At 32.1% G+C, this 20,918-nt stretch overlaps 2 protein-coding genes across 2 annotated transcripts in view; both read left to right on the plus strand.

Annotated features, from left to right (window-relative positions):
* LOC131929110 (uncharacterized) overlaps positions 1-10,902 on the plus strand; it is a 36,648-nt gene extending 25,746 nt beyond the window's left edge. The window contains exons 4-22 of the mRNA XM_059285315.1: positions 477-662; positions 1,261-1,368; positions 1,928-1,970; positions 2,298-2,350; positions 2,528-2,644; positions 3,056-3,180; positions 3,486-3,565; positions 3,726-3,838; positions 4,592-4,660; positions 4,823-4,952; positions 5,074-5,147; positions 5,361-5,403; positions 5,546-5,614; positions 5,755-5,957; positions 6,451-6,679; positions 7,184-7,261; positions 7,542-7,676; positions 7,890-7,995; positions 8,368-10,902. Coding sequence (XP_059141298.1) covers positions 477-662; positions 1,261-1,368; positions 1,928-1,970; positions 2,298-2,350; positions 2,528-2,644; positions 3,056-3,180; positions 3,486-3,565; positions 3,726-3,838; positions 4,592-4,660; positions 4,823-4,952; positions 5,074-5,147; positions 5,361-5,403; positions 5,546-5,614; positions 5,755-5,957; positions 6,451-6,679; positions 7,184-7,261; positions 7,542-7,676; positions 7,890-7,995; positions 8,368-8,584 — 2,178 coding nt within the window. The 3' untranslated portion in view covers positions 8,585-10,902. The remainder of the gene's footprint in view (positions 1-476; positions 663-1,260; positions 1,369-1,927; positions 1,971-2,297; positions 2,351-2,527; positions 2,645-3,055; positions 3,181-3,485; positions 3,566-3,725; positions 3,839-4,591; positions 4,661-4,822; positions 4,953-5,073; positions 5,148-5,360; positions 5,404-5,545; positions 5,615-5,754; positions 5,958-6,450; positions 6,680-7,183; positions 7,262-7,541; positions 7,677-7,889; positions 7,996-8,367) is intronic.
* A 2,339-nt stretch (positions 10,903-13,241) lies between these two features.
* LOC131929116 (uncharacterized) lies at positions 13,242-19,718 on the plus strand. Its single transcript, XM_059285319.1, has 6 exons — positions 13,242-13,372; positions 16,603-16,676; positions 17,002-17,776; positions 18,257-18,371; positions 18,658-18,803; positions 19,299-19,718. The coding sequence occupies exons 3-6, from the start codon at positions 17,112-17,114 to the stop codon at positions 19,594-19,596; spliced, it is 1,224 nt and encodes a 407-aa protein (XP_059141302.1). The 5' UTR covers positions 13,242-13,372; positions 16,603-16,676; positions 17,002-17,111; the 3' UTR covers positions 19,597-19,718.
* The last annotated feature ends 1,200 nt before the right edge of the window (positions 19,719-20,918 follow it).

The raw sequence follows: 20,918 nt of genomic DNA on the forward strand, positions 1-20,918 counted from the left end.
ACGGGTAGTACATATGACCTCATGCAACTTTAGACCTATAACTTACACATCTACAAACGTTACAGATCTGTTACACACCTACTGCCGTTACAGACCTGTAACTTAAAAATGCGCTACACACCTTCGTTCTCTATACCGTATGACTTATGATGGGCTCTAAGCTACGCTACTTAAATTTTTTGACTGAGCTTGTCTAAGCTACTCTCTTTTTACGATACCCAAATTTAAACTACGAAAGATTACCGAACTAAAGGGAAGCTACTCTTTTCTAATTCATAAAATGGAATCACATCGCATTACATTTTTAAAAATCTAGCTGTGGAAAATTTTGATATTAGTTACAGTAAGGTTCAAAATTAGAACTTTACTTAAGGTTGGGCCGTTTTGATTCTCACACTTAATGATTTGTTGAAAACAATACAATTTCTTTATCTATGTTACCCTATTACGCCCTATGTGATTTTCCCTTACCTCAGTATGAACGTAATCTGGAGAAAAGCAGCCAATCTTCCCAGCCTGTGATATCTAAAGAAGACATCCAGAACATTTTCTCCAACATCGACACCATCTACAACATCCACGACGACTTCGTTAAATCTCTTCAGCCCAAGGTCAGCAAGTGGACGCATGGAGAGACCATCGGGGAGATTTTCAAAATTATGGTACGTGTTTTATGTGGTAGGTGTTGTTGGTGTGATGTATGGTAGGTGTTTCATATGGTAGGTGTCTGTTGGTGTGATGTGTTCATTTGTGGTAGATGTCAGTTGATGATAGTTATATGGTGGTGATAGGTTTCTTTTGGTGGTGGGTGTCTGTTTATGGTATGTTGGGGGCTTTTATATCTCTACCAAGACCCAGAAATCTATACTCATATACATAAAGAAACATTAAAAACAGTTTTGTTTAAAACAATATGTTAAAGATTGGTTCGTTTTTTATGGGTCTTCATTTCCCCCCTCCCCCCATGTGGGGGGGGGGGCAGTCCCTAATACATCAGTCACCTCATAGCTCTATGTCAAATACTCAAGTGAAATTTTGTTTGTTTAAGATGTGCTTGACCTTGTGCCTGTAAAAATTTCCATCCTTTAAACATCCTCATTCAAATTAGATTTACTTAAACAAACAATATGTGGTATGGGAAATAGACTCTATCAAATAGTGCATACATTTTGAATGACTCAACTGGGTTCGGTAAAAAAAAAATTCTCCACAAAAAAAAATTGAAATAAAATACAATGAATGTAAAACATGTCTCCTCAGATCTCCAGTTTCATAGAGTGTGGGAGTTACCTGAACAACTACCAGAAGGCTGTGAGCACCATTCATAAGTGTTGTCAGGAGAGTGAGCAGTTCAACCTTCTAGCTCAGGTATATCACTAGTCCAGCAGTCAAATATACCTCTATACCTGGCCTTTTGCCTTGGGGGTTGCGAGGCCTAAGCTAGGTTGCTAACATGAAAGTCTCGAGTTCGAATCTGGGTCCAAGTCAGTAGAACATCCCTGAGTCCACCCAGCTTTGATGGGTACCTAACTCAAGTTAGGGAAAGTGAAGGGATCTGGGCAAAGTGCTGACAACATCTTCCCTTCATATGCCGAGGTCAAGAAACATATGAACTCTATCTGCCCAATGGATCGCTAGGTCTAAAGAGGATTATTTACTTTTGCCTTAAATAGATTCATGTCCAAACATTGCTCACCCACTTATTCGTTGACATTTTGGAGAATTTTAATGAAATCCTTATGGTGATCCAGAGCTCACCTAGTTATTATTGGTACCTGGCATTAATTAGGGAAAAGTAAATGCAAGGGGGTGAAGTACAGGAATTCCAGTTTAACTGTATGCTAAAGCAATAAAAATAAACATTTTTCTTTACCAAGAAATCTAGAAAGTAAACAGAGTGGTAATAAAATATTTTTATTTTCTGTAGGAAATCAAACTTTCTGTAATGAAACAAGTTACAACCCTTGAAGGTGAGTAGTTACTGTTACAGATAATGCACACGTTTTCATTGATTGTTCCTAAATAATAAGACTTTCATATTAAAAGTGTAATTTTTTGACAGAAAAGACTCGTTATTGTTTATTCTACAGCCTCAGGCTCTGAAATAATAATCCAATTGAGATTAAATTATTTAACTTATCGAATTTTATGGTTGAATTGAATAGGAATAGATTATGCTTAAAGAAAAAGTTTAGGTTGGTTAGAATATTATTTTTTTTTGGCGTTAGTTATATTAAAGTTTATTTATAAACATATTTTTGGAAAGTTCAACTTTGATTTTAATTGGATATTCACAGATGCTCTTTTTAAACCAGTCCAGAGGGTCCAGAGAAATACTTTGGTATTACACGTAAGTTGGGCAAAACATCATCATTTAAGTTTTCATCGTTAACTACAGCAACATTAAAGAAATAAAAATTGAATTAAAAATTAAAAAAAAAATTAGTTTATCACCTAAAATTAAGTGTTTGGAATGCTTTGTGTCCTGACATGAAGACAAGTTTTAAATTAAATGAATGTTTTACAGGACCTGATAAAATACACCCCAGAGGAGCACCCAGACTATGAGGCCCTACAGAAAGCTTTGAAGCTGTCTCAACAAATTTTAGAGTCTTTTGCCGTCAATATACCCAAGAAACAGACAGTAAGTTTGAATTTTTGTTTACAGAGTACAGATAAGTATGGCAAAAGTACTGAAATATTTTGAACAGGCATGTTCAAGAATTTGGTTTATTATTATTAAGCGGCGAGTTATAATGACTATAAAATACATGTGATAGCACATTTTTTATGTACAAAATAAAGCATTACAAAAAAATTCTTCTAAATTGTAAGTATCAAGAATTAAAAATAATGTACCCTTCAGTATACAGCATTGACAGTTTTTCATAATAGGTCAATGTTATTTGTATTGCTTTATTTAAAACTACTTTTTTCAAAATTGTGACCTGGTATTAATCCTGTCCATTTTAAAAATATTACTATCTTCTTCTAAATGTTATCCTACCTTTTGAAAACTTTAAAAAAAATTTGTATTAAAATTTTTGTTTTCCAGTCCGGAGAAAATAGGCGTCTTGTAAAAAGTAGTTTCTTGGTGGAGCTGGTGAATGGGGTGAGAAAACTCCGCTACATGTTTCTCTTCAGTGATGTGCTTATCTGTACCAAGAGGGAAACTCACAGGTAAAGAAAACATCACATAGATAGGGGACAAGATTTTAGAGTCTTTTTGTTAAAAATTGTCTGGCATAGACTCAAAAATACCAATCAAAATTTAGCTGCAATAAAACAGATATGATGGTTTTGACTTCATGTAAAGTGATTTGTGTAAAACTGGCATGTTTTATGGATGTTCAGATTACAACTCTAGTTTGTTTGATGAATTTTATCTTTTTAAATTTTCATGCTTAGAATTTGTTGCACCCAGTAACAAATTACTGAATGCCCGGTATTTTAAGAAAGTAATTAAAGAATCTTTTTTTTTTCAGAAATAACAAGGTTTCCTTTATTATAAAATGGTTCGCACCTCTAAATCAAATGACCATTGATACAAAGTTTGGCTACAATGGTAATTTTTTTAAAAATTTAAGAATTCTTATAATTGATTATCTTACAGGGTATTCTAAACATACAAAGTTTTTGTGAAGTTATAATAATATATTTATTTTGTTATTGCCTATATTAATAAAAGAGAGTTTTGATACATTTTTTTCCCCCTGATATTTCAGATGATCTAAAGCCTTCAATTAAAGAGGATATTGATGAGATAAAAGGAAAACTTCGGTCACTCAAGAAAGAATTGAGACTAGAATTGAAGAAATATGATGTCAAAGACAAAGATGTTAGTAGCTTTATAGCGTAGTGTAATAAAGTCTAGCACTTTTTAAAAAAAATCATTTTTTCTATCGCAAGCAGTTACCTTTTTAAAGCAGATAAAATGTGCATTGTTTTCTGTCATGTCCTTACATAAACATAAAAAGAATCTTTCAGTTTAATGAGTTAAAACATTTTTTATCAGAGTGCTAAAAGTAAATTGGTTTAAGGCAGCCCAAGGCACTTGCTTAGTTTTATATTTTAAACAAGGGCACAATTTGTATTTAATTATAGCTCAGAGGCGTAGCGACCATTCCCGGCGCCCGGGGACAAACTTTTCGATTTGCACCCCCCCTCAAGATTTCGATTTGCACCCCCCTCAACCTTTCAATTTATCTTTCCAACTCATTTTGGCGCCCCCTAAGGTAGGCACCCGGGGACATATGTCGTCCCCCCTCGCCCCCCCCCCCCCTCGCTACGCTACTGTTATAGCTTTTAAACTCGCATATAAATTTAACTTAAATCACAAAATTAAAATATGTCAATTAACGATAATACAATAGGATCTTCTTTTTCTTCATTCCTAATTCCTCCAACACGATCATCCATTAAGTATTAAGTATCAACATGTTATGCACCACATAGGCCATTGACTCTGATTTTAGCCTGCCTTTCTATTTGGGTTTGCTTCCATAGCCTTTGTCCATCCAATAACAAGTGAATGGGATGATTAAATAAGAAAATACCATGTTTAATTTCAAACCTATTACCTGGTCCACAGAAACACAGATCTATAACGAATTTGGGATCACGAGCTGCAGAGAAGATGAAAAAGAAAATCAGTCATCATGTAAGTTATTTCTGAATTTATTTTAACATTTTATAATGGTAAATAAACCTCTGTGTACAAAATAAAATATAAGGGAACTCGAATTTTTTGTGAATTTAATAGTTTGTCGTATTTTTTTGCATCAGGTATAATATAATCAGATGGGAAATTTTTATATTTCAGGAAGCTCAGTTGATCTTGGCTTGTCCTAAGTTGCCATTTAAAGTTGCACTGGAAGGTGGGAAAAAGTATACTCTTCTAATGACAACTGATTATGAAAGGGAGGAGTGGAAAGAAACAGTTGCGTCTTTAAGTAAGTTCCTACAAGTTCAAAGTTCAAGTGATAAACAAATTACTGGACCTGGTTTTACAGTTCAATTGTCTTAGTTAGAAAAGGCTATGGCTATTATTTACCTCTTATCCTTTATCTACAGGTATGAGGACAAACCAGCAACAGCAAGCCATGAGTTCTATTTTAGTTCAAGATCTGATAAACAGTGTGAAAGAGGTACGGTTCCTTCTTATTTATGTTAAAAAAAATTAAGACTTTGAAATTATTTAAGATGAGTTTAAAAGAACCTTAATCATTAAAAAAATTATATTTTATATAAAATGTGTATCAACCATTTTGTTCCAAAGCAAATATTTTTAAAATGTTAACCAGTATAACATTTATCTGTCAATTTACAATCTCCACATGAATATATTTTTTTTTCTACAGACACCACAAGTTAACAAGATAGGAAATGTTTTGAGTGAAAGAGGTATGTTTTTCTTGTTTATTGTTAATTTATATTTCACTATTTTTAAATTTTAAAAAATGTAATCTAAAAGTAGATACATTTTGTGTAGAATTCTTTTTCAATCTAACACAAATTCAAACATTATTTGTACTTTCTGTTACAGATGAAGACGTCCTAACTGGCACATTGAATGTGACAATACACAAACTAAATGGCCTTACAACACAATGTGGTATGTTGATAATTATATAACATTTAAATAATCAACTATAGCAGTTACAAAATCAAAATGACTACAAAAATTATTTTTTTAACTTATATTTATTAAAATAACCATTGCTAAAGAAAATACAATGATTTTTATTTTTATAGATACCTATTGCTGTTTGGAAATGGACAGCTTTGGTCACTTCTTTATGAAAGCAAAAACCCACATAGCTGAGGTAACAAATGATCCTTCCTGGAATGAAGATTTCGAGCTTGAGCTAGATGGGTCGCAGACCATCAGGTTTTTATGTTTTAAAAAAGAAAAAGAAGATCAAGGAGACAAACTACTTGGGCGAGGGGCATTAGAGGTAAGGTTAAAGGTTATTATAGGTTACTGTAGATTTTTTGATTGGGTGGGGAGGGGGGGCATTAGAGGTAAGTTTATAAGGTTATTATAGGTTACTGGAGATTTTTTGATTGGGTGGGGGGCATTAGAGGTAAGGTTAAAGGTTATTGTAGGTTATTGTAGATTTTTTGATTGGGTGGGGGGGGGGGGGCATTAGAAGTAAGGTTAAAGGTTATTATAGGTTACTGTAGATTTTGTGATTGGGTGGGGGAGGGGGGGCATTAGAGGTAAGCTTAGAAGGTTGTTATGTTACTGTAGATTTTTTGATTGGGTGGGGGAGGGGCATTAGAGGTAAGGTTATTATAGGTTATGGTAGATTTTTTGATTGGGTGGGGAAGGGGGGGGGGGCAATTAGAGGTAAGCTTAAAAGGTTATTATAGGTTATTGTAGATTTTTTGACATGCTAAATAAACACTGCATGATTATAAAAAAAATTAATAATTTATCACTTTCAGTTGAGTAAACAGTGGCTTAAGGGGAGTTTCCAAGAAAAAACTGTGGCCATGAATGAGTTGTCCCTAGTCATATCAGTCAAACACACATCAGCTGAAAAAACCATGCCCCGTACACCATCTCGTACCAGCGCAGCTGTGTTTGGTGTGAAAATTTCTTCATGTGCAAGGAAGGAAGGAAAAACAGTGCCCTCTATAGTCACATCTTGTCTTCAGGAGGTTGAGAAGAGAGGTTTGTTTTCATTAGCAACAAATCTTGATACAAAGTGTTTTACTAGCTTATATTTAACTTATGGGTCAAAATGGGCAAGCAAAGTTTTGACCACTTCAGACTGATTTCTTTCAAACTTGGCCTGTGGGTCATGATCTGATGACATCAAATTTGACTCAATTGGATGCTTAATTAATGTTTTAAGATTTTATTAGTTTCATATATAAAGCACTAATTTTTGCACTATTATATACACATTGTTTGTGTTCATTTGGCATGCAATTTTTTTCATTTAAGTCATGCAATTCTATTTATAGTCATTTAAATAGTATCTCATTATTATATATTTAAAGAAAATCAATTATTTTCTACTTTTTAGTACTTTATTCTATAAAAGTTTGTTAGAAAATCATTTTTTATTAACTTTTTATTTTATTATCATCTAAACAAATGTTCAGTACTATTGCAGCATGAGTAGTTATAGAGTTGCAAAAAATTTTAATCTTAAAAAAATCCAATTTTCAGGTCTTGATGAAGTTGGCATCTACAGAGTTTCTGGTGTGACCTCAGACTTACAGACAATAAAGAAATTATTTGATAAAAGTAAGGCAGACAGAAATCAAGTTTTGATTGTTTCCCTTTACTGTCATCTGAAACAGATATCCAATCAAAATAATTTTATAGACTTTAATAAAAGAAAACTAGTGAGAAAAGAATATAATTAACCCATTGCCACAGCTATACATCTTGATGCTTAGATTGATTTTCTTATGTCCCCAACTTTTTTAGGGTATAAAATAAAAATAACTTTCACAGTTATGATATTGATTTTTGCTAAATCTATAATGTGTAACAATCTAACTGAGAAATGCTTCTTCTCTAGACATCCGAGCAGGCATTGCAGCATTGTCAAGTGCAGATATCCATGCTGTGACAGGGATCCTCAAGTTGTATTTCAGGGAACTACCAGAGCCTCTCTTTACAGAGTCCAGTTATCAAAATTTTGTTGACACACTTAGTAAGTTGATAGAAATAGTATTTTAAAACTATTGTGCACTAAAACCTGTGCAGTTTTGATCAATTTTTAAAAAGCAAGGATCACATTTTTTTTTTAATTTATTTATTTTACTATTTAAAGTAAATTTGTAATTTTAAAAGCAAGTGCTGGTCAAATTTTCAATTTAATTTTCAGCTTAAAAATTCAAATTCTAAAATTGTTTTATCAATACAGAACTTTCTGACGAAGAAGCAAAAGCACAGTGTATGTTGAGTTTGTTACACAGCTTGCCTGATGTCAACTACTACACAATTGTTTCTTTGATGGAACATTTGTTGAGGTGATTAGCTCTTAGATGTAGCTTTTGTTAAACTAAACAATGCTAAAGGGGCTTAACTAGCTTAATACTCTTTTTTACCAATGATTTTTATTTTTTTTTGTTTTTCCACATTTGAATTTATGCCTAATTGTAAACAATGCTTAACATCTAGATAATATTGAAATAATTATGTTTTCAGATGGTTAACTAAATCCTAATTTAATGCCCAATTTTAAAATAGAAATGTTATGAAAATTTCGTCTGTCTGAACCTCAATCCATCATCAATTGTATTTATTGTACCAATATTTTAAAATTACTTTTTAAATTTAAATTTTTTTACTTGAAGTTTTTACCTCCAAATATATAACAGAGTTTTTATTTTATTTTCCAGAGTTGCCAGGAATGTTGGGGTAAACAAGATGTCCATCCATAACCTAGCAACTGTTTTTGGCCCCACCCTCCTGGCTCCAGCCTCCAAACAGGTGTCAAATGATCCTATGGAGATGATGTGTAAGGGGGCGGAGCAAGTCATGCTTCAGTCCAGTGTTGTCAGCTACTTGCTAGGTCTAGCCGTGAGTGGCAGAAATTTAAGAAGATCAGCACAGTAAACTCAAGACTATAAACTATCAGTGAACCAGGATTATTAAAAAACAATCAAGGATATTAGACTGTAAAAGTTGAAATAGTAGATCTACAGTGTTGATGATGATGCTGATATTGGATAAAAACTGTAAAGCAAATTCATGTTCATATCATTCTGCTCCTTTGCCGGACATGATGGAGCTACAGAAGAAACTGATGTTTGATGGTTTGAGATCTCAAACATTATTTACAGACTATTTTAGTTGTTTATCAATTTTTTTTAATCAGGTAATTTATGTGGGCTTCTGTATGAAGATTATAAAGAAAAAAATATTTTTATCTCAAACATTTTTTCTTTTGTTGTGTGCATGTTTGTCACCAAAAAAGCTTTAGGAAATTTTTTTTTTACAAATATAACTCTACAATATGTTCAGGTAAATATTTTTCTACATTTGTGTTTTATATCAGGAAAGTAACACTGCTTTCATGAATGACTTTGTTCACTTTTTATTAGTTGTAAATCAAGCATAATGAGCATAAGATGTTTTCAAAGACCATTTTAGTCTTTAAAAGAACTTGCATAGAAATGCAGCCAAATAAAATAGCTGCAGGCAGCATACATTTCACTCCTTTGCTTGATATTTTGGCATTACCACTTTTCTATTCCATACTAGCATTCATTCCATATTTAATGATGCTTTAATCAATTTTTAAGACCATAATGTGAGGGTCATCAGCCTTGCTTTAAAGCTATTTATAACTTTGTTTTCCCTAAAATATTTTTGTGAGTTGCACTAAAATTGATATTTTGGCAAGTTAATTTGTTGAAACTAAAAAAAAAATAATCGTAACTCCCCCTCCCACTTTTTTTTCTATATACTCTTGCTAATGCTTTTTAAAAGAAGACACAAGAAGCTTATAGCTACAGGCTGATAACCTTTGCACTTGTGGGTGAAGAAATTCCACATAAAAAGTCATTTTGGGCCATCTTTATTCCATTCAGTCTGTTCACTTATTTCCCTTTTTTTATTGTTTTTTTTTTAAAAATAATTTTCCTTCAACTCATTTCTTGCTGATTTTAAATAATTTAAAGCTTGTATAGTATACAAACCACCTGGTGTTTGCACATAGTTTTAGTATAAAAATGTTTAATTTTTATAATTTGACAGTTCATTTACAAAGTTTTTTCTGCATGTTGTATTTTACACTGTTCTAGTTACCTAAAGTGTATTAGCAGAATAATCAGAGTACCACTAAAGGGCCTTTTATTTTAGTGATGTTCAAACATTGTGTTCAGATAATTATTTCAATGTTTATTTGGTCATGGATGTGTATTAATTAGCATTTTTATTTTGTAATAAATGTATTTTAATATGCTTAAATATTTTCTTGAATGACAAAGCAAAGATCTACATGATTAACTGTACAGTTTTAGAATTGTTTATAGTGATGGCCTTATGGCAAGAAGAAAGCAACCATCTTTTTTTATATTTTATTGTCAGTGCAGTTTTCATTCCAAAACTGTTGCATGAAGTATGTAATATTAAATAATTGATTGCTTTTAATCAATTATTGTTTCATATGGAAAAAGGTAATTAATATATTTTAGTTTGGTTTTACACAGCAGTATAATTTAAAACAACAGCTAATTGTTTTCAATTGGAAGTATATTTTTTTAAATATTATTTTCAACTCATGAAAATTAGTTTAAAAAATATAACGTTTAAATTTCATAAATAAGCTTAACTATATTTTTTTCTAAGCAACACAATTGTTAAATATTTTTTTCAAACAAAGAGCAACATTTTACTGCTGACCTCCCTTTAGTGGAGTTTAGAATCTTGTACATATCATCACCAGTGATCTTTCAGGGCTTTCATGTTTCCTTTATATCTGTTTTGTAAATTGTAAGCAAAATTATTCCATTAAGTTAAATGTGCATTTGTGTTTGCAAGATTGTGTGAATGTGTATACTTGAATAATTGACGTTGGTATGACAGTACAGTACATGAGAGTACATTTTTACCTCAAAGACTGTTTGTACATTTTTTGGTGAAAGGTTAATTATTTTCATGGCACTTTTTGAATTAAATGAATCCATGTCATATTTTTGTCAACTAACAGTCAGAGTGCGAATGTACATTGAGATGCAAATGTAAATGCTTTTCTTTATTTTTCTGTGAGATGACAATGTAAGTGCTATTTTATTGTGATGAAGTAATTTTGGACATGTTAAAACAATGTTTAAAGATAAAATCTGCCATGTAGTAAAATGTTATGTTAAAAAACTGTAATACTTATATTTTATATAATTTGTGCTGTAAAATAATAAATGTATACAAGCAAATAATTTTTGCCCTTCACTTGAATTTTACTCAGTGTTTGTGTGGTGTTCTTTGTTTTCACCCTAATTTTGTGATATAAGGCTAATGTAGGCCCACTATTATTGCTGAAATTAGATTTTTATCATTAAAAAAAGTTGGACATTTGCAATAAGATTTATTATAGCTCTCTAACTGGAATGAGACAATTCCATAAACATTACGGCCAAAACACTAGTTATTTGCAAGCAGAGGATTTTTAGTGCACTGGGTTTTCTCTTACTTTTCGACAATTATAAATGAATAATAAGCTCGTGTTTAGAGCTAAATATAGTTCATAAACATTCTACCAAAAGCAATTGTAGTTGAGTGCAAGTATAGTGTAATGTTTCCGCCCACAGAATTAAAATAGCTGTTAATTTCATACTTTCAAATAACATAAAAAATCCACTAAACATATTTAAATTTAATAAAAATAAAAGATACAATATTTCTTCAATATTATTTTGAAGCAATAAATGTTGATTAATCTAATGCAGGCCCTATACAAAAATATGTCAATTACATATAATACATAGCTTTATATGTATCACGGAGTATCCGCTAAAACATGACTTATGCTATCATGTGAAAATTTAGAAAATAAAGGCACAACATAGCTGTTTTTGTATTTCTTGTATAATAAATGTGAAGTTCACATTAAGAATAAAGCAGAAACAAAAGGGGAAACACAACCTGCACAACACTGAACCACACCACTAAAAATAACCCGAATAAAGCCACACACCAGCCTGCCCCATACCCACCCCACAATCAACAGCACATCCCACATTATAATATATACCTCTCACCTTAAAATTATGTTTTTAAAAATGAAAATTTTACTTTTATTATTCACCCAGGTAGGGCGTTGTGTTAATAAAAATGTAATTTAAAAAAAAAATCAATATAGATGTACTTCTGTTTACATTTTCCCAGGGTTTTATTTGGAACCATCAATTATTCTTCCACTGTTACAAAAAAATATGTGCAACACTTTGACATTAGCATTCTCAACACAAACTATTTTAACAAGGCTAACGTACTCCAATTGACCAATAAGCAATGCAACATAAACGTTTACTGAATACTCAAAATAAAAAATAGAAAATAAAAATAGGCCTAATTATAAGCAACTATGTAAAAGAAAAGCATGCATCTCTTTTATATATATATATATATATATATATATATATATATATATATATATATATATATATATATATATATATATAGCAAATGAGCGAAAACAATTCTGTGCGTATTATAGCGTAGAAAGTTAATACTTTATATGGGGGGTCATCCATAAATGACGTCACGCTTTTTTGACGATTTTTACCTTCCCCCCCCCCTCCCCTCCGTCACACGTCGTCACAAAAAGTCAGACCCTCCCCCTAAAATGACGTCACACCTCAACCTACAACCCCCCCCCCCCCCCTCAAAATTGCAGTTGAATTTTTTTTAAACATCGATATTTTTTCCAAAATCTTGTCTAAACTATTACAATTTATTAAAACAGTTATCTAAAACGCGAAATAACGTCTAAAATTCGTTTTCTAACATTGCTTTTTTATAATGCAAAAATGTGACGTCTTAACATCTGAACCCCCCCCCCCCCTCCCCCTCATCACACATCGTCACAAAATTACGGACCCCCCTCCCCCCTACGAGTGTGACGTCATTTATGGATGATCCCATATGGGAAACTTTAATTAATTCTTACAAATTAATTAAGCATCCAATTCAGTAAACTTTGATATTGCATTGTCATCGGATCTGGAACCACGGGCCAAGTTTAAAAGAAATTGGTTCATTAGAAGTGGTCGAAATTTTGATCACCCGTTTCGACCCATATGACAAAAGAATGAAATAAGTAAAATAGGCCTAAATGATTTTCTTTAAATATATAGATTCTATTATTTAAAAGCCCACTATTGAAGTAACGAATGAATACCTTTACTAAAATTTAAGGAGCTACCCACGCTTTTCTCTTATAAACAATATAGTTTATTTTTTACTTTTAGCGAATAATATATAAAGCTTGTTATTAGACCGTTTTGTTAAGGGGGATGGGGAGGGGGTTTAGACAATGAGGGAAAATTGCCTAAAAAACTTTGAATTATTTTTTAGGCCTCACTACCACGTCATATAATTTATTTAGATATCTGATACAACTATTATAACATTAATGCAGCTCGCGTGGAATCTAGATCTAGATCTAATCTAGATTCTAGATCTTGATCTTTTTTTAGATCAAGAATTCTAATAGTTTTTGGTGCTATAATATTAAATACAGTTTCGGCTATTGGATTGACCTTCTAAAAAATCAACAAGAAAGGCTGGAATGGAGAATAATCTTTCTACTTTCTTTAATTCAAAGAAGATAATTATAGATTCAAGATCAAGATCTAAATCTAGAATTTAGTTTTGACATCGTCTTTTTTAAACATTATAGTAAATAATTAGGCCGATTTTTTTATGCTATGTTTTCTTAGTTCGCATCTAGAATCTAGATCTAGATTCGGTAATCTATCGTTTTAGGTACGTAAAATCGGCCGCAACTAGTAATGTGAAAAACAGGTGACTCCTTAAATTTTAATAATTATTTCACATTTTGATGAGGATTTATGTTTTGAAAAATACAAAAATGTTTCCTTGTTTCATTTATGTACCTGTTTTTAAACAATTGAATTAAAACTTTTCAGTAATAAATGAACACCAGCGATGTTTCCAACAGATGCAACCACGCTCATTTACTATAGCAGCCATCTTGTTTAAGTTTTATTTTTATAGACATATAGCGCGAGATTCAGGCGGAAGTCACTCTATTTTACAAATGGCTGCTGTTTATATAGCAAATCTTGCTTGCAGACACAGCTGTTTAAAGTTAATTTCTGGCCTATATTGATATATTTAGCCATTGATTTAGGTTTATTATTCATTTATCTATAATATTTGACACAAACATATCACAATATACTTCTATTACAGCCTTGACAATGAGGTAACGTTTTCGTACATTAATAGCCGCGGGCGATTTTACGTACCCAAAACGATAGATTACCCTAGATTCTAAATTCTAGATCTAGTGTTAGTGTAGTTTAGTAGATCTAGATCTAGAATCGGTAATCTATCGTTTTGGGTACATAAAATTGCCCGCTGCTATTAATGTACGAAAACGTTACCTCATTGTCAAGGCTGTAATAGAAGTATATTGTGATATGTTTGTGTCAAATATTATAGATAAATGAATAATAAACCTAAATCAATGGCTAAATAATGTAGGCCTAAATATATCAATATAGGCCAGAAATTAACTTTAAACAGCAGTGTCTGCAAGCAAGATTTCCAATATAAACAGCAGCCATTTGTAAAATAGAGTGACTTCCGTCTGAATCTTGCGCTTTAAGTCTATAAAAATAAAACTTTAAAAAGATGGCTGCTATAGTAAATGAGCATGGTTGCATCTGTTGGAAACATCGCTAGTCTTCATTTATTACTGAAAAGTTTTAATTCAATTGTTTAAAAACAGGTACATAAATGAAACAAGGAAACATTTTTGTATTTTTAAAGCATAAATCCTCCTCAAAATGTGAAATAATTATTAAAATGTAAGGAGTCACCTGTTTTTCACATTACTAGTCGCGGGCAATTTTACGTACCCAAAACGATAGATTACCCTAGAATCTAGATCTAGAATCTAGAAATCTAGATCTAGAATTCTAGATTTCTAGATCTAGGCTAGGTCTTGCTGAGCTAGACGAGTCTAACTAGTAACTACTCTAACTCTAACTCGGGAGAATGTTTACACCAGTGTCTGATAATGGAATCTTCTTTTAAAAAGGGGTGTTAGGTTACTGCTAGTTATAGGCCTACAGTATTATATTATGTAATACTATGTTATGTATTATAGTATGTACTATGTAGATCTAGATCTATTAGTTAGAGCAAGGCCCTCTCTAAAAAAAATTGAGGATAAAAACTAGATCTAGATCTATTTTATTAAATTTTGTTAGAGCAGGACTTAGTGAGACTTAAAATTAAAGTTTTTAGGCCTAGTAAAGTAACTGATTAAAGTCGGACTGAGTAGTCTAGTTAATTATAATAGTAGTCATTAGTAGTTAACTAATAACTAGACTCTAGTAACTAGATATTAACTAATAACTACTAGAATCAATATTCTAGATCTAGAATCTAGGGTGTTGGGAGATTGCGAGACGCGAAAAGTGAAATGGCGAGGCGGGAAAATGCGAGAAGATAATGCGAGACATACCTGCGGAATTAAAGGAAAATAACAAGACACTTTTTGTGAAAAAAAATTTTCATGCTTTTTTATCTTTATTTATTTAAATTTTTTTTGTTTGTTTTAAAATAAACAAGCATTTAGCCATACCCTTTAACACAAGTGTTGTATGTTGTTCTTTTTTATCTAGATTTTATTATATAGATAGAGAGATACTAAGAAGATAGATAGATCTATATCTAGATCTATCTATTTAAAAATCCTAACATCGTTGCTGTGCTACTGTCATCGCCCGCTCTCGTTAGCGAGAGGAAAATCCCGTCTCAGTCGGCATTAATTTTAAAAATCTAGCCTGCTCATATTTATACAAAATTTCTATGCAACAATAGAAAATATGTTTCTGGCGGCAGCGGATCCGGGCACGGTGATCTTCAAAGACGGTAAATCAGGCGGCCTCGGCGTTCCACACAAAAGACAGAAGTTGATCTATTGTCGGCGGTATTTCCGTCGGTTTCGAACAAGGTGGTATTCTAAGTCGACACAAAAGATGGGGGAGTTGACAAATCATCAGTATGTCTAGCGACGGAAAAATCGGAAGTTTTAACAATGTAAACGAAACGTCTTTGAAGTCTGGACCAAATACCACTGAAAATCGGGTGCGGTAAATTTTTCGCAGAAATCTTCGCATTTCAACACCACCCAGCGTAAGTATCGGGTTGTGGTAAAATGCGAGACAAAAAGTCATGTGACCGACCATTTTCGCGCCCTTCTCGCATTTTCTCGCCTCGCCTTTTCACGTCTCGCAATTTCCCCACACCCTAGAATCTAGATCAAGTTAAACTAGTAACTTGGTAGATCTAGTTATGATTGATAAGTTAAAATTTAATAGTTAGCTTCTAGATCTAGAATCTAGATCTACTTGCTGTTTATTTATTAATATTTATTATTTAATATTTAAAAGATTAGATTTAGATCTAGTCTAGTTGTGTGGCCTATACTACTGTTACTGTTTATAGTTTATAGGCCTAGTGTTCAAAGTTTAAGTTTAATCATCATAATAAATAATCTTTTCCATTCTTGTCCAAGCAAATCACATGATATTTGTTTAGGGCAGATGAAGTAGAGTTCTTCTGTTTCAAGTTTAAAGACCTCGACTTACAGGCTACACTACAGGAGCACAGGGGGATAGTTTGGTCAGCACTAGCCACTATTCATTATACCCAGCCTTTTTTTCCCCTAGCATGAGTCAGGTACCCATCAGAACTGGGTGGATTTAGGCCCAGGATCTGAAAGTTACTGAACATAAAACTTTTGGGTTAGCAGTCCTGAGCTCTACCATCTGACCATGTTGTCCCATTTTTAGTTTAACGAGTGAGTAAAAGTTGAATCATTATTGACCACCCACAAATAGGCCTAGTTAATTTACTTTACTTTTTTCTAGTTTTGATGAACATCAACAAGGAGTAAATGTGACAAAGAAGCTAGAGTTCAGTGTTATATGTATGACAAAATGAGGTAAAGCTGAAAATCAGTAATTATTTCACTAATTTTTTTAACAAGATAACTTTTCATCGTTCTTTTTAACTTTACATAAAAATTTTTTAAATGTTCGACTTTCATACTTTAAAATGCTGACAATTTATTTGATTTGCTGAATGGTTAAAATTGATTTTTATAATTAAAATTATACATATTAATTAGTTTGTTAAACAAATTTATTAGTTCAATAGTTTAACTTTTCAATATTCAATTTACTCATAAAACTTAGACCTAGAGACTGATATACCATGCTAAGAGAAATATTTTTAATTTCAACACATTTTCTCATCTGTAATTTCAGAATCTTTTCAAGTATGACATTTAAAAAAAAATCTTCAGTAGCCACTGGCATCAACTTGTAAGCCCCCAGCAAGAAAATATTTAGGACCGTCACATCACAAACTAAAGAAAATGCTTCTCTTTGTTGTATTCCGTACATTTGATAGAATATGGACTTGTAAAACCTACACAAGAGAGCTGGCAAGATTTGAAATGGATGTCTCAGCTGGAGAAATCAAGCTCATGTTTATGGTGGATCACATTCTGACAGACAGTCAAGAGAAGGACCTGTATATTCAAAACACACACCTCACTGCCTGGGGTGGAAGCTCTCTGCATGAAACATTATCTTTTTACTGTGGAGGCCACGAAAATTTCCGTCCAAAAATCGTGAGGATGGGTCATAAAAAAGTTGAGGATGTTTCACAGCCTGTTGAGTCTCAGAGGGGTCGAGTGAGAAGATTTTCTGTGCCCAGCTTGGAATTAAATATTTTATCTCCATCAGAAACTCCAAAAAATTCAGAAGAGGTGATTTATTTTGTCCTGCCGATGTACAGGTGCACAGTAGTCCTAGATGCGCACGTCGCGTCTTCTGTTAGTAATGAGTGCTCACGCAGTCGGGTTTTTCGTAAACGTTTCTGGCAATATCTCAAAAATAGGAAAGGTTTTAGGAATTGTGTACCAGAATACCAGTGCTGGACAGATGAGGAAAGGAATGCTTGGGACAACTACCTCACTGTTCCTTACATGATTGATTTGGTGGCCATCTGGCCAAAACAGAAAATTGACTACAGCTGGTAAACACTTATTTCTTGTTTTCAATATTTACTAAATGTAGGCTACAATATTGTAGTATTCTAATTATATTTATATTCCATTAATCTTATTTCAATAATTTGTTAAATTTAAGCACCATTACCCATTTTGTCTGTTTCATCTCTTGAAATTAAATTTTCATCATGTACTGTTACTATGTTTATAAACTGAAGGGTGAATAATGTTTGATGACTATGGTATCTACTTTGTGGCACCAATTAAATTAGTCCTAATTAAATTTACCATTATTTCATGGTAGAAATGTTTATATTACAATTAGATATGAATTTGCATAGATGTAAAAGTTCCTTTTTCATTTTTAAAAATTCCCTACAAATCAGCCAGGTCATTTATTGGCTTGATTAAATAAGTTATAGGTTTTAGTAGTGGGATCAGTTTGTTGTCTAAATGTCTTAACCTAAAACTTCTATAGATTCTTTTTTTTTTTTTACAACACCAAGGAACACCAGAGTACTTGGGTTGCTGAATAAACACATTGTGTTAGAAGAAGGATTTGCTTGGCTGTCAACACTAGGTGGCGCCCATTCATCACTCGGAGAAGCCTTCATATACCATGTAATCTTGGTTTGCTTTTTACATATATTAGCATGATGGTTTTGATTTAGACGTGATAATAGTGCATATTTAAAAATCAAATATGTGCATTTATTATTAACATGACTTTGTTTATAGTAATAGTAATTATATTTTGCTTTTAATTAAATGGTACTTGTATTGTCAATTATTAAGGAAAATAAAAATATATTTTTCAACATTGAGGGCATAGCTAACTCTACCTACACTTGACATTTGTTAAACAAATTTTTCATTCCTTTCTTGGCTTTTGTGTTAAAATATGCAGGCTGAGAGAGCAGGAGAAATCTCCAGGCAACAGCTGAAACTAGCACTGGAGTTGGGGAATGAGAACATGATTGCCAGGTGCTACATCTTCTGGTCTTGGAGTCTTCTACAGCAGGGTCAGCTACGACGCTGTAAACTTTGTGTTTTGTAAGTTGGTTTTTTGTTGGTAATTAGATGAACTTATTAGCAGTAGAATTCTAAACTGTGTGTTTTGTAAGTTGGTTTTTTGTTGGTAATTAGATGAACTTATTAGCAGTAGAATTCTAAACTGTGTTTTGTAAGTTGGTTTTTTTGTTGGTAATTAGATGAACTTCTTATTAGCAGTGAATTCTAAACTGTGTTTTGTAAGTTGGTTTTTTGTTGGTAATTTGATGAACTTATAAGCAGTGAATTCTAAACTATGTGCTTTGTAAGTTATTTGTGTGTGTGTGTTGATAATTAGATAAACTATTGGGGATTAGACTTGTAAACTGTGTGTTTTGTACGTTTTTTGTGTTGGTAATTGGATTAACTATTGATACTATTGTGAAAAAGTGTGTATTGTTAATTATTTTAGTTATTATATGCATTATTTAATGGGGAGAAAATTGTGGGGTGGTGTTGAGCCTAGGATAAAGAATATTTTATATCTGTCACCACTAGAAACACATGGAAGTTCTGCCAAAAGATCAAAGGTCACGACTGGATTCTAGAAAACATGTGTAAAGCAGTCTGGTGCAGACTGCAGTACAAACGTTCACTCAGGCGGAAACACAAATGTTCCCAGTCTTGGTCCAGTCACAGTGACGGTGGCGGACATGACTCGGATAAAGATAGCTCAAAGGACTCGTCAGGGGGGAACGAGGCAAGGAGCAGAAGGACCAATTCTTCTTGTCCAGTGTGTGGCGACAAGGTTCTCAAATCTACACCAATGGTGGCTAGTTCTGTCAGGGTCCACTAGGAGCAGCTACCACACAGCACATCATATAGTCCGGAGGATGTAGTGGTATAAACTGTGATTATTTTTTTTTTCTCTTACAAAACTGTTTACAAAGTAAACAAATTAAAATGAGTTGTTTTTGCTATAGACTTTATTTTAAATCAATAAATTAACTTTATATTTATAGAAATTACTATTATTTTTTTCCAGAATTTTGTTATATCGTTGTTTTAAAAGATATATCTAATGAATTAGAAGTGTTTCAACTATAAATTTTTTACGATTACAAAAAGTGTTAAACTATTATCATGATAGGAAATGAATAATGATGAATTATTGACATAATTGGGTTCAAACTTGATTTTTTTAAAACATACCCGGTGATATTTATTTCACGCAATAATTATTTCTAATTAGTTTTTTGTAACTGATAAAAAAAGTTACCCTATTTCTTTATAGGCATTTGTTTATGAAAACTATCTTTATAACCCTTCCATTTTATATATTTCTGATTAATTATAGTATAGAGATCTAATTATAGTCTAACTCATTTCGTTATGTCCTTTAGTCTGATATTCATTTCAGTTTCAGTCTGAAATTTTCAAATATTTAAGTTCTTCAGTTTGAATTTTGTATGTTTTTTTTTTTTAAATAACTCATTCAAAACATTTGAAGCTTCAAGGGTTAATTGTTGACTTAGCTCTCCCTCTTTTCTCTGCAATAATTTTTTTGTTTCTTCTGTTCATGTTTTTATTCTAGCCTTAAGCTCTTTTCTTCCTTCTTTATTTTGTTATCAGATATTGAACATGAAGGATGCTATTTTTCTATTTTTATCATAGATCTCAAGTTGCTCAATTGTTTAGGGGGTTAAAATGTGTTCAAATAATTGACGGTCTTCACTGAATTGGTAAATGATATTATAACAACATTGTTATAATACTATTAGAACCATCAAGATGTGAGGCTAGTCATACTAACAAAATAGTTTTACTTTTTTTCTCATCTAAAGCAGATGTTCTATAATTACCTCATTTCTAACTTGTCCAGTATAGTGTCCCAAAAACTTAGCAACAGTTGATGCTGTGGTTTAAAAAAATATTCACTTTAATAAAATTTATGAAACAGATATTTGATCATTTCTTTATTTTTAAATGCCATTTCATTGATGCATATATTTATCCCATTCAAGTTAAATGGTTGCATATTTTCACTTTTTTTGTTTTAAATCCACATAAATGTTTAAGTTTTAAATTATATATATTGTTGTTTTATTTTAATGACCTATTATCTTAACCTCAAAGCATTAAGTTTGAAATGTGTGTATATGATGTGTAGTGGTAACC

Source organism: Physella acuta, unplaced genomic scaffold (assembly GCF_028476545.2).
Source record: "Physella acuta isolate Inbredline_101_S28 unplaced genomic scaffold, ASM2847654v3 ptg001599l, whole genome shotgun sequence".
In the NCBI taxonomy this organism is placed as follows: domain Eukaryota; kingdom Metazoa; phylum Mollusca; class Gastropoda; family Physidae; genus Physella; species Physella acuta.

What these genes read in the sequence shown, in the direction of transcription:
- LOC131929116 (XM_059285319.1), top strand. Translation starts at nt 17,112, where the DNA reads ATGCTTCTCTTTGTTGTATTCCGTACATTTGATAGAATATGGACTTGT. An exon ending in CAGAAAATTGACTACAGCTG is followed by an intron (nt 17,777 to 18,256) that starts GTAAACACTTAT and finishes TACAACACCAAG; the next exon opens with GAACACCAGAGTACTTGGGT. An exon ending in GAGAAGCCTTCATATACCAT is followed by an intron (nt 18,372 to 18,657) that starts GTAATCTTGGTT and finishes TAAAATATGCAG; the next exon opens with GCTGAGAGAGCAGGAGAAAT.